The 14,381-nt window shown below is 29.9% G+C and overlaps 1 protein-coding gene across 1 annotated transcript in view; it reads left to right on the forward strand.

Moving 5' to 3' along the window:
- The first annotated feature begins 2,136 nt into the window (after positions 1-2,136).
- LOC113388558 (GTPase-activating protein and VPS9 domain-containing protein 1-like) overlaps positions 2,137-14,381 on the forward strand; it is a 31,270-nt gene continuing 19,025 nt past the window's right edge. The window contains 8 exon segments of the mRNA XM_026625929.1: positions 2,137-2,688; positions 3,142-3,374; positions 5,754-5,921; positions 5,992-6,187; positions 7,261-7,467; positions 9,683-9,820; positions 9,898-10,099; positions 12,733-13,053. Coding sequence (XP_026481714.1) covers positions 2,413-2,688; positions 3,142-3,374; positions 5,754-5,921; positions 5,992-6,187; positions 7,261-7,467; positions 9,683-9,820; positions 9,898-10,099; positions 12,733-13,053 — 1,741 coding nt within the window. The 5' untranslated portion in view covers positions 2,137-2,412.

Raw genomic sequence — 14,381 nt, forward strand, 5'->3', positions numbered from 1 at the left:
TTCTACTAAATTGTTTTTATTTTAAACATAAAAAAAATAGAAATTTATATGCAAAAATACTAGAAATTAGCCATTTGTGTGGAGCAAAAATATATAGATAAATTAACCTTTTTGCTTACAAGATAGTTCACCGTAGGAATGACACTGCTGTACAAGCCAGCAAGCTACCGAAGTATTTGTTCCACACAATTCTAGAAATAAGATTAAGATTCTCCAATCATTATCGATAAAAATGCATTTAAATACACAAATGCATTTAAAATTTGAAAAATTATATTTCTAAAGAACTAATTGAGAATTATAAACAATATAACTCGAAGTGTTAAATCTTGAAGCAAAAATTAATTCTTTAGATATGTCGTCTATATGCAACACTCGTACACACAGATCGACAGGCGGATGCCGTCTATAGACGACATAAAGAGTTATTAATAATAATCAATTCTTTTTTAGATTCATTCAGAATTTACATTGAATTTTATGAGAAGGAGTGAACGATGACCTGGGAGATATATTTTAAAGTAAGATTCTAAATTTTTAATATTTGTATTACTTACTGTATTTTTTAATCAAACTTTTTTTCATTTTCATTATTTCACCATCTTTAAATAAGATGTATTAACTTCCCGTAGTGTAAGTTAATTTAATCGTCCAAAAATCGATATTGAAAATTTTTACATATCTTCATGTTTCAAATGTTTCTGAACCTTTTACTGGCGTACCTCAAAAAAATTGCATGTGTGGTGTGTGTGTGTGGATACAATTATTCGTTCACGTTTTCGGGCGCAACCGATTTGAATGATTCAAAAAGCATTCGATTCCTATTGATAGGGAGATGTGCTGATTAGTTTTTGGCAAAGACAGGTCCAGTCGTTTCGGAGATACGGAGCAGCAAAGAGTGCAGAAAATAGAAATCGAGTTTTTGCGAGAACGAAGCATCCAATTTGGATGATCCAAAAAGCATTCAATTTGTAATGATTAGGAGAAGTGGTGATTAGTTTTTGGCAAAGGCAGGTTCAGCCGTTTCAAAACTACAGAGCTAAATGTGCAAAAAATGGCAGTTTTTGAGAGAACTAAGCGTCCGATTTGAATGGCTCAAAGAACTTTCTGCTACTTTTAACTAAATAATGGCTTTTGGAAAAAAAATTCTTTGTTTCAATTTTTTTGCTCAATTTTTTTTTTCGAAATATAATTTTTTTTAAAAACAACGCAGTTTAATACAATAAAATATGTAATGTGTAATAATATATTCGCAAATTGTAAAACAAATATTTTAATCTATAAATTATATTAATAATAAAAACAATATAATCCATAACATATTTACCAAATTTGCACAGCCAAGTTTGTGAATGTTATTACTTCCGCATATATATACATACCGATTGTGAGTAATTATTACAAGATAAAATGCTTCAAATAATACTACTATCAATTTATAAACGTGATGTTTATATATTTTTATAATCTTTGCAGAATTTGTAAATCAAAACAAATACGTTCGTGTGTAAACAGATTTCGACATTGTCACATTTAAAAATGTTAGTCAACGCAATTACATAAAAGACATTGAAGAACATTACATATTTATTTTTAACACTTTTCGTGAATACGATTTGCAAACAAATTTATTTATTTGACCTAAATTTTAAAAAAATTCAAGTTATTTTTAAATAATAATAAAAACTCGTCGTCACTTAAAACTGTCAACTTGTGCAGGTTCAGTGTGAAGTTGGTAAAAGACACATATTATATAAAAGATTAACGTACAAAATTATTATATATTTATTTTTTATTAATACTTTTTGTGTTAAAATTAATTTATTTGATTTCAATTTTAAAAATTCAAGTTATTTTTAAATAATAATAAAAACTCGTCGTCACTTAAAACTGTCAGCTTGTGCAAGTTCAGTGTGAAGTTGGCATGTGAATATAAAAGACCACTTCATTTAAAAGACTAACAAACCAAATTATTATATATTTATTTTTAATAACACTTTTTGCGTTAAAATTTATTTATTTGATCTTAATTTCAAAAAATTCAAGTTATTTTTAATATCGTGATCATTTGAAACTGTCAACTGGTGTTAAGTGTGAAGTTGGCGTGTGAAGTGTTTTTATGTGCTGTCTAAATTCTGACGTTTGCTGTTGCTTCGTTATTTAGAAAATGTACAATAAATTTAATTAAACGTAATAAAACTCGCGAACGTTAAAAATGCAATAAACACATTACTTTTCAAACTTTCTACCAGCATTCGTCACGCCTTTATTAACATACCTATGAATCATAATTTAACACCTCCAAAAATCCGTAGCGTTCTAGGAAATGTCATGCAATACATAATTATAAGTGAATTTTAAATGTGTCTATTATTACCACTGTGATATTTAGCCCCTAAATCCTCGCTAGCAATGGATCTGAAAGATTTGATGATCTTAGCCAATAATTTGAGGCAGGAACGTTTGTTGGTGACCTCAGAGCAACAGGCTATACAGAATCTAAATGAATGTGTAGCTAAAGATTGTGTGCAGGTTCATCAATGTTCTTGGATTAAATGTCAACAGAGGATTAATTTGAATAAGTTGACAATTGCAAGATCCAGTTATAGTCCGGCTAATTGCTGTCAGAAGGCTAATGCTTTGGCCTCGACTAAATTTGTGGAGGCACAGAAGGTCCTGAAATACCAGGTAATAAAAGACACATGATAATATTATAATATATATATATATATATATATTATATATAATATTTATGCACCCAAGTCTGTTTTATAACATGATACTCTGTAAAAGTGTTTGCAGTGATTCAATGAGTTCAACTCTTTTGAGGTTCGACTTTTTATAAAAGTTATATAGAATTGTTATGTGCATTGTTACATACATAAATTCAACAACAATCAATTATTTATATATAACTTGAAAAAATGAAATCTCAAATGTAATTTTATCATAATAATAAAAACTACATTCTGGGGATAGAAATATTTATAAAATCTCTTTGATGAAACATTCATTTTTTACTAGTTTTTTATTTAATTTATTTACAATATTATACTTAGTATTATAATACAGGTATATATATATATATATATATATATATACAAGTATTGTTAAAATAATATTTTTATAATATTTTTTCAGGATGTCCAATCCTACGGAGAATTACTCCACTTCCTAAGATGCAATCCAGAGCTGATAGCAACCTGTCTGATAGCCGGAGACCAGGTTGCTCCTGATTTAGTACAATCAGTATGCTGCAGCTTGGTCACAGGATTATATGGTACTTGCCTTCTCACAGAAGACACCGAGTATGTCTTGCAAGTGCTCAAATGCCTTATGGAAATGCAGCTGATGCTGAGCGAGGATCCAAGAAGGTAATAATAGTGATAAAGGTTATTATATATATATATATATATATATATATATATATATATATATATATATAGCGGGTTGTCAACACGCATCGCGGCTCGTCAACACGCATCACATGTTACTGGACAGATTGGCCCATATAGTGACAGCACTGAGAAAAACAAAAGGAAATTCAAGTGTCAGATCGTATATGGTTTTTGTTTCTCCCTAGTCGAATTTGCCTAAAATGTATGATTCTTAAAACCTTTCTTTTCAATTATAAATACGAAAATACCAATAACATTTTATTAACGATTAGTATGACAACACATAGTGTCGTGGATATTAATCATATATAAAATAAACGAAATATAAATAATATTTTATGAAATTTATTATTGTCTATCATTTTGGTATTTAATATGGACCACACCTCCATATATATATATATATATATATATATATTTACTAGATGACCCGACGGACGTTGTCCTGTACCCACATCTACATTTTTTTAATATTCCATACTAATATTTACCGTTCACCTAAAAATAATAATTATTGTTCTTTAAATTACTCTTCACACCAAAATGCATATACATTTTACAATATGAGTGATGTTAAATGTAGCATTGCTTTAAACAAAATAATGAGTCTCAATTGCAACACTATATTGGAAATTGGAGTCTTTTAAACGGTATAACAAATTAAGAAAAATTTAATATCTAGTATCCGAGGTAAAAGTACAATATCACTTTGGGTTTTTTCACTCAAAATAATTGCTCCAATAATGTTGCCTATAATTTTTATAATTTCGTATCATATTTTAACTTGTTTTTGGTAATTATAATATGTAAATTACATTTTTCTTAGTAATAACTTAATATACATTATTACCAGGGACGCTCCTGGGATCCTCAGCGCCCCTATTATTTTACCTTTTTTAATAGTTTATTATTAAAATTATTATCGTTAATTAATATTTGGCTTTTGAAACATTTTACTTATTTATTTTGGGCATTTCATGTGATTTATTCTATTGAGCAAATCGTAGAGAGCAAAAAATTCTAGCCTTTCATTATTAAACATAACCATAACATAACACTGGTACTTTATGTTGGATTATTTTAATTTAATTTTTTATTATATAAGATATCCAAAATTGCATCTTAAACTTCTCTTAATTGATATCGTAAGGGCCGATTTGTATGTGTTCATTTTTACTTTTCCATTTGTTATTTTAAAGTGAAATTTGTACGAATTTTAAAAATATTGTGGAAAGATTAGTAAAAGATGCAAAGAAATTATATATTGAAAAAAAAAACTATATTGAAAATTTAATATCCAATTGCATCTCATTGAAGGTAGGACCGGCCCTGATTGATACTTAATTTCATATTTTAAGTGAATTAATTTGTCATATCCTGTTCATATGTGTATCATGCAATCTGCCATACACATACTGTATTTTATATTATTTTAATTTCTGGCACATCTCCGCTGCTTTTTGGCAATAATAATGTAGACATTTCATTTTTCTTATTCATAATCATAAATTTATTATACATATTCTAATATTGTCTAGGTTTATACGTAAATTGAAATTTTTGGCAAATGATAGTTTTCATTTGTTTTCAATGCAAACAATGACATGTCGTTTTTTTAAAAAAAAATCCATTTATTTCTACAATATTGCATATACATCCCAGTACTTCATAATCACATACATCCTAGAAAATTTTCTTAACAAACTTCAGAAAGATTTATCAAAATCCGAATAATCGTTTAGGAGGAGTATACAGTGAGTGCATGAACTTTATATAATAGCAATAAAGCTCAAATTGATTCTATGTTTTAGTTAGAAAACGTTTGTATGTGAAAAAGCAAAGGGCTGTTTTAGGGGTTTTCCGGCATTTATTCGATTTCTCGCCGTAAGAACAATTCTTGGACTTCAACAAACATTTTAAAAAAAGAATTGGTCAAATTGGTCCAGGCGTTGTTGAGTTATGCGCTTACCAACACATTTTGCGATCCATTTTTATATATAAGATATTCTAATATTGTCTAGGCTCATAAGTGAATTGGAATTTTTGGCAGATGACTGTTTTCATTTGTTTTAAATGCCAAACAATGTCTCAAATATTTTTAATGTCAAACAATAACATGTCGTTTTTTGGAATTTTTCCATTTATTTTTACAATATTGCCTTGGGCGTTGAATAAATAAATAAATAAATAAATAAATATTACTATATTTTTATAATCACATACATCCTAAAAAAATCCCTTAACAAACTCTAAAAAGATTCATCAAAATCCCAATAATCGTTTAGGAGGAGTATATTTACATACATACATTACAGAAGAATTTTATATATAAGATATAATGTTTTATTCTTTCAGGATGCTTAGAAATGGCTCGTGCGCCTTCTCCAGATTGTACCTCATGTTCCACGAAGTATTATTCTCTGCCAAATTATTTCTTTCGGCGTCTCTTAAAGAGCCTGTTATGCAATTGTTGATGGAGGAAGAAATCTACTTAGATATGGATCCAGATTTAGCTTTAGGAAGGTCAGCATTAAAATTAGTAACATGTAGCTGATTTAAGAATATGTGACCATTTTTTTCTGTTGTTGTTCAGGAATCCCGATGATGAAATGTTGAAGAAATTAGGTAGAGAAGGTCACAGAAAATGGACTATAGATACTTTAGTAACGATTGTCAATCATTTTATCAAATCTTTGAGGGAGCATTGGATTTTGTTCCCGAATTGTATTGCTCGGTTGGTTCATCAGATGGTTGCAATGCTGAGGAAGCAGAATTTTGCAGACGAAAAGGTAGTAATACTTCCAGAAATAATTGCATTGTCCATATTAGTCCAGTCATTTGGTGCAAAAAAGGCTATTGCCGGTACAGTACTCCGGGAATTCTGAAAATTGGTAATCTTGTAGATTTTGAGGTGCTCTTTACGAAAATCAACTTTGCCACCTCAAATTTGAACGGCAAGTTGCCGCCATATTGGAAAAATGGCGTCAAAAAACAGTTTTTTTAAAATATCTCCTTTCTGGCTCATTCTACGATAAAAGTATCTATGTACAAATTAAACTAGATAAAATTTCCTACAATTCTTTAGAAAACCGTGTTTTTGTAAATTTGATAGTTTGAGAGTACGGCCACCTCAAAGTCTTTGCTGCTCTCGCCGTAGTATCTAATCTCTCTATATATTACAGCACTTTGAACTTGACCACATTCTCTGTAATAAATAAATATTTTTAATGTTAAATTAAGCGAATAATATCTAGAAATAAAATAATTAAAATATTTTTCTAAATATTTTTAACACTTTAAGCTACTTACTCATAGCTACTTTGCCATTGAAGTGTTAAAAAAAAAATCAGCAAAAACAGAAAAATATTTGAATTATTTTATTTTTTTATTTCTAGATCTTATTCGCTTAATTTAACATTGAAAATATTTATTTATTTGAGAGAATGTGGTCAAGTTCAAAGTGCTGTCATGTATGGAGAGATTTGATACTACGGCGAGAGCAGCAAAGACTTTGAGGCGGCCGTACTCTCAAACTATCAATTTTACAAAAACACGGTTTTCTAAAGAATTGTAGGAAATTTTATCTAGTTTAATTTGTACATAGATACTTTTATCGTAGAATGAGCCAGAAAGGAGATATTTAAAAAAAACTGTTTTTTGACGCCATTTTTTCAATAGGGCGGCAACTTGCCGTTCAAATTTGAGGTGGCAAAGTTGATTTTCGTAAAGAGCACCTCAAAATCTACAAGATTACCAATTTTCAGAATTCCCGGAGTACTGTACCGGCAAAATGACCAAATGACTGGACTAAATGTTGGTATTTAAATTTATAATTTTATTTCTATTTTCATTCTTTTTTCAGATAAATGCCATGTGCACCGATTTGATTTTTACCCATCTCATATGTCCAGCAATAGTTTGTCCAGAGAGATACTCGATTGTCGATGCACCAGTATCGGCAATTCAACAATTCAATTTGGTTCAAGTCGGACAGATTATACAAATGTTGGCATTGGGGAAAAATGATGGAGAAGTTAAATATCGGGAGCTGTATTGCCATTTCGAAAAGGTAAAGGATAATTGAAATAGATAATGAAAATTGATTCTCTAATAAAATAAAAATGTTATGGTAATGTTACGTTGCGGGTGAATCTTTGTACGAATTGGTAGTAAATATTAGTGGTGTATGGCATCGTGCCTTAAAGCAAATTGCTGGAACTTCTCGTACCGAAAATTAAATGTTTTAAAAAAAATTAATTTTTTTTTTAAACTTTGAAAAAATTAGATTTTTGAGAAATTTTACATTTTTGAAAAAAATGACTTTTGGAAAAAAAAATTCATTTCTTTATTTTGAAATATTTTGGAAGTTTTAAACTTTTTTCAAAGCAATCGCACTACTTTAGCTGCATGAAGATGAAATATCAAAGCGCGTAAGCGCCGCGTCGCCGTCTAACGGACAAACGATGTTACGGAACCCATAGAAATGTTGATACACAACAAAATTGATACACATGAATAAAATCTCTATAAAATATCTGATAATTTGATGTGCATATGTCTAATGGTCATTTTTGACCGCCAAATGGTTTTTTTTTTCCTTTTTTTACTAGATCTCTGAAACCGCTGGACCTGCCTTCCCAAAAAATTAATTAGTTCTTCATCTTGTCAATACAAGTAAAATGTTTTTTGAATTATTAAAATCGGTCGCTCCGTTCTCTTAAAAACTAAGTTACTATTTTTGGCACTTTCTGCCTCGTATCTCCGAAACGGCTAAACCTGCCTTTGCCAAAAACTAATCAGCACGTCATTATTCAAATCGGTTGAACCGTGTTCCCGAATTCGTCGACAAAAATTTGTATCCGCACACATACATCCATTTTTTCTAAGGTATGCCAAAATGTTCAGAAACTTCTGAAACGTAAGATATATAAAAATTCTTACCCTACGGGAAGTTAATAAAAAGCTATGTATTTTCTGGGCAATTAGGCGTTTTGCACATAAAGCCTAACTTCACATATGTGTTATCAATGGTACATCAGAAAGATGCATTTATGACACTTTCTTGTAGGTTTAACACACGTTTTGTGGGTTAGGTTTTATGTGTAAGCTTTTTGACGGTTTTTACTACAAATTCTTACGAAGATAGGACCGTATCATAATTTTCTAAAATTGTCCACAAAATTAAAAATATGAATTCAATTAAATAAAATAAATTTCAGGTTTACCAAATTTTCCCCAAAAATGAATGTTAATGGGAATTATCTGAATGAAAATCAATAATTTTTTCTTAAAATTTTCCCAAAAATTATAGAAAATAATAAAATTTCCAAAATATTGGAAAATAGAGAAAATTTTTTAAGTGTTTTATTTTTCAAAGTTGTTTGTATTTTCCCGAAAAATGATAGAAAATGTGAAAAATCTATAATGATTTTACAAAGTTTCTCTAACTTTTCTAGAATATTTCATTAAATTTTTTCCCAAGTTTCTACAATCTTTAAAAATTGCTTCAGTTTCCCTAATTTTTCTCAAAAAATGATAGAAAATAGGAGAATATTATTTGATTTTTGATTTTTGAGAAATTTTACATTTTTGAAAAAAAAAACTTTTTTGGAAAAAAACTTTCGAAAAAATGCGATTTTTTTATTTTGAAATATTTTGAAAATTATAAACTTGTTTTTCAAAGCAAGCGCACTACTTTAGCTGCGTGAAGATGAAATATCAAAGCGCGTGAGCGCCGCGTCGCCGTCTAACGGACAAACGATATTGCGGAAAATATAAATAAAATTCATACTTATTATTCAAATCTTTATAAAATATCTTATAATTTGATGCGCATATGTCTAATGATCATTTTTGACCGCCAATTGACATTTTTTTCACATTTTCCCTAATTCAGTTTCCCTAATTTTTCTCTAAAAATGATAGAAAATAGGGGATTATTGAAAATTTAACTTTATCTTAAAAATAATATAATAATACCCTAATAGGGTTGCCATAACATTTCTACTTTATCACAGAATTGGCACATATAAAGGGGCGTCCATTAATCACGCGATCGATTTTTTAAAGATTTTTGAACCCCCCCTTCCCCTTGGTAATATTCAAAATTACCCTTCTTATCTCCCATCAAACATCACTTGTATTTTTAGTTACGAGAAAAAGTGGTAAAATCTTTGATTTTGAAAAAAATCAGGTAAAAAATAAATTCACGTGATATCTTACTATAATGGACGCCCCCTAATCACAAATAATCGCTTGCAACTTACATTAAATTTAATTTCCAGAATTGTGTTTCTTCTCTGTTGGAACCTCTAATCGAAGGTTCAGGTAAAGTTTTGAGTCAAACACACGAACTTAAGACTGATATTCCTAGACTAAACAGGTCATCGTTGATGTTCACACTGCAAGAACTAAATACTTTTGTGAGTAAAGTATAAATTATAATGAACATTTTGAAACTCATTTTGCATACATTAAATAATTTTATTTATGGTTGCAGGTATCTTATTTCCAATTAGTTGTCGACCAATCGTCAGTTGAAGGTTCGAATCGTTTAGATTCAGCTTATAAAACTCAATTGACCAGATTGTTATCAACGTTGCCAATTTCAAATACGATATGTGATAAAAACAATTCGTCGTCGAGCACTGCTTCACCTGCTGAATCTCCAAAGAAGGGATCATCGTTACTAGGAAGTAAAGGTATGTAATAATTTACTATTACATAAATACTATCATGGGTTTACCTTGTTTCGGTGTTTTTCGCACTCAACAGAGGGTTTACTGTACCCAAATTTATCACTCTTTTTAACTTCCCGAAGAAGAAGTTAATGTTTTCATCCAAAAATCCGATTTGCTAATATTGTTTTTTCGACGTTTCAAGCCATTCTGAATCGAATGAGACCAAATTTTGTGTGTGAACAGATTTTTTGCCGTAAATCGACGTTTTCTCAAGAACGGCCGGACCGATATCAAAAATTTAAAAGCTATTCGATGTGTCTCGATGAGGACTATTGTTTGTCAGTTTTGTGCGACGATCGGCCAAGCATAAATAGCAGAAAAGTGAAAAAAAATTCGTCCACGTTTCAGCCCACAATTTTGAATTGATTTTAAAAATTCAAATTGGAAAGATATTAGTTGGGAATAGACCTAATTAGTTCTTGGTAAAGATCGGCCGGGCCGTTTTCTTGTAATAAAGTTTTTTAAAAAAAAATTTCTACGATTTTTATGATTTTTTTTTTGACGGTAGATACCATAGTCTTCTAGATCATACTAAAATATTACAGCCCTACGATAAGTCGTTTAATTTTAAAAATTCTTCAAAGTTTGCAAAAATTAGTATAGTTTTTTTGGCATTTGTCAAAATTAGACCTTTCATCGACGTTTGCTAAAAACGCCTGAACCGATTTCAGAAATTTAAATGCCATTTGATATGTCTCGATGAGGACTATCTTTTGTCAGTTTTGTGCGACGATCTGCCAAGCCGTTTCTTTGTAATTTGGAAAAAAGTGTTAAACTTTTCGTCGACATTTTAGCTCAAACTACCGAATCGATTTTAAAAAATCAAAAACTGTTTGAAAGATATTAGTTGGGAATGATACTAATTAGTTTTAGGTGAAAATCTACCGAGCCGTTTTCTTGTAATTAACTGTTGACAAAAAAAAATATTGATTTTCATGAAACTTTTTTTGACGATGTATATCATGGTCTTATAATACATACTAAAATATTTCAGCCCTACGATAAGTAGTTTAATTTTAAAAATTCATCAAAGTTTGATAAAAATATGAATCATTTATGTCAAAAGTCGCTTTTTTATGTGGTAAATCAATCAAGTCAATTAGAAATGGTTTTGGAATTAGCAAAAAAGTAAATGAACAGTATATTACTACATTGTATACTTGATATTTCACAAAATAATTTATTAAGTATTTTTTAATAAAAATGCTTCGACGTTTTTCATGAAATTTAACATTGCATAAAATCCATGCACGAAATAGTTCTAAGGAAATTGGTTGAATTATATATGATTAATTAAAATATAGAATAAAAGGCTACAATAATGTAATTACGGTTAATTTAAATGTATTTTGAGAAAATGCAATTGGAAATCGCGATGTTTTATCTTAAAAGCGAAAACTTGATTTTTTAAATAAACAGTTGAAAATTTTATCTAATTATCTAAATCCCAATATCAATCGATTAAGTCAATTAATACATCTGTCGGGAGGATTTTGCAACTTGCCTTAAGGTAAAATGCCACTTTGAACTAGTTATTAACTTCAGAAAATCTGCAATGCAATTTTTTGCATATCTTCACGTTTTAGAGGTTTCTGAACATTTTGGCATACCACAAAAAATGGATGTCTGTGTATGTGTATGTGTGGAAACAATTTCTTGTCGACGATTTCTGGCGTACGGATGAACCGATTTCAAAAATTCAAAAAGCAATCGATTCTTATTGATAGGGAGATGTGCTGATTAGTTTTTGGCAAAGGCAGGTCCAGCCGTTTAGGAGATACGGAGCAAAGAGTGCAGAAAATACAAATCGAGTTTTTGAGAGAACGGAGTATCGGATTTGAATGATCTAAAAAACATTCAATTTGTAATAATTGGGAGAAGAGGTGATTAGTTTTTGACAAAGACAGGTCCCGCCATTTCGAAGATACAGAGCTAAATGTGCAAAAAATGGCAGTTTTTGAGTGAATTAAGCGTCTGATTTGAATGATCTAAAAAACTTTCTGCTTGTATTGACAAAACAATTGATTTTGAGGATAAAAAATTATTACATTTTTTTTTATTTTCTATAAAATATTTTTGTAATTTTGGATTAAAAATTCAAAAAATTACCCAGGCTATGCACAGTCTAAGCGCCACTCTGGTACAAATGTTCACCCAAGTGCGTTTAGACTGTTTATTTACTGCAGAACTTTTCCAATTTTGTGAAAACTATTGAAAAATGTGAAAATGCCGCCAAGCTAAGCACAGTATAAGTGAAAATGTCGCACAGAATTATTTGCAAATGCGTTTAGACTGTGACTATACGGAGCACTTTTTCAATTTTGTGTAAATTAGGCAACTATTTTTTTTTTTAAATTGAATTCGAAATGAAATGACGATTGTTAATGTTCTGGAGATAAATTGATTTATGATTTACATTTGATTTGCTCAGATATAACAAGATAGCAAAAATAATGAAAGTTACGGTATTTGTAATAATATATTTGAAAACGTTTAGCATTTCTCGAGCATTCCGTTACGGTACGGGAACTTGCAGCAATTTGCCTTAAGGCACGACGCCATACACCACTAGTTTATGTATCCTTTCCCCCCAGGTTCTAAATCTCGTCTAGCAAGATACAACAGCGCCGACACCAACAATACATCACCGACAGACAATCCGTTGCCTTCATCTTCCTCAAATAATTTGACATCGACCAATGGATCAGCCAGTAATTCAACATCATCAACTGCTCTGAATGTTTCTGCATCAACATCAACAGGAGGCCTAACGTTAACCAATCAACAGAGTATGAGCAATTCTAGTTCGGGCACTAATTGTTGCAACTTTTTGATGAGCGATGATAACAGGAATATTGTGCAGGATGTTCTGATGATTCCTTTACCGGGGGCTATCTGTGGAGGAGATGTCATAGGTAGTAAAGGAAATATATGTATTATATATTTGTATATCTTCTTTATATGTATAAGAGCTCTCGATCAAATGATTCGGTAAAACTCGAAAACGGCTAAACCGATTTGGCCAGTCTTGGTCTTGAAAAATTCGTGCTAATCAGTAGGTTGTCGGAAAGGTGAGATATTATTTCAAAATCGCGTAGAAACTTTACATTTTTATTTGAAAATTTTTGTAGAAGCGTAATTTAAATAAAACAATGGACGCTGGACGGTGGCTAATACGTCAAATGTCAAACGTTTTTAACAGATGTTTAATTACGTTTGATAAGATGTTTTACGTGAATATTATTTAATTATGAATAAATTGTAGTAAGTAGTTTTGTTTGTAGTTTTATTTATACACAAAAACGTTATTAAACAGGCCGCAAGTGTTACTACAAACTCAAAATATCAACTTTTTTGAAATGTTAATATGAAAATGCACTTTTTGGCATATTTTTCTCAAACACGGTGCTCTGAAAGATCTCATGTGTATTATTATATACTCACTGGTACTTATAAAACATTTTCTAGATTATATTATTTTTTATTTATGTTATTTTAATTCAAAACCTGAATTTGGTATCGATCAAAGAGACATTTTGTTGAATAACATTTTCCCAGTTATAATTTTCCAGAATTTATTGAAAAATAGATAGTAATTTATGAAGGTCTGGGGTTAAAAAGGTCCACCACCGATGTGTCAAAAACCAGTAAAGTTAAGCATCGTTTAACACCAATATTTGAAAGTAGAGGGAAAAAGATGTATAACCAGCCATAACCTTGATTCTTATGACTTTGCTATCTCGAGATAAAGGGTTATCTTTGAAAATCCATAATTCTTTTTATTACATTTACTTTAGTTAATCGAATGTTACTTGAAACTTTTCAAAAAGCAGGTCAAAGAAGAAATACTTAATTCATTTTCTATCTCTCCTCGCAGAAATTTGAAAATTTTGTATAAACTCAGTAGTATTATTTACAATTATACACAAAATCCAGCTTTCAAAAACAATCTGAAAAACTTGAAACATAATCAATAAGTCGAAAGACCAAAAAAGACTTGGATTGGCTTATACCATGTTTTCTATTGAATGTGTATAAAACTTCCAGTTTAATTGTGTTGACAAAATATAGACAAACTGATGTGGTTTATTGTTTTTATAATACTTCATTGTATTATAGCATTCAAACAGCACATCCTCATACACTAAAAGTATTAATATTTTTGATTCTCTAGAAATTGTTAATATACCTTACTTAGCAAAACAACGTTTTCCGGGTTAGCTAGTATATATATATATAATGT

The sequence above is a fragment of the Ctenocephalides felis genome, unplaced genomic scaffold (genome assembly GCF_003426905.1).
Source record: "Ctenocephalides felis isolate EL2017-DRISC unplaced genomic scaffold, ASM342690v1 CF-g0.4_SCAFFOLD_03572, whole genome shotgun sequence".
In the NCBI taxonomy this organism is placed as follows: domain Eukaryota; kingdom Metazoa; phylum Arthropoda; class Insecta; order Siphonaptera; family Pulicidae; genus Ctenocephalides; species Ctenocephalides felis.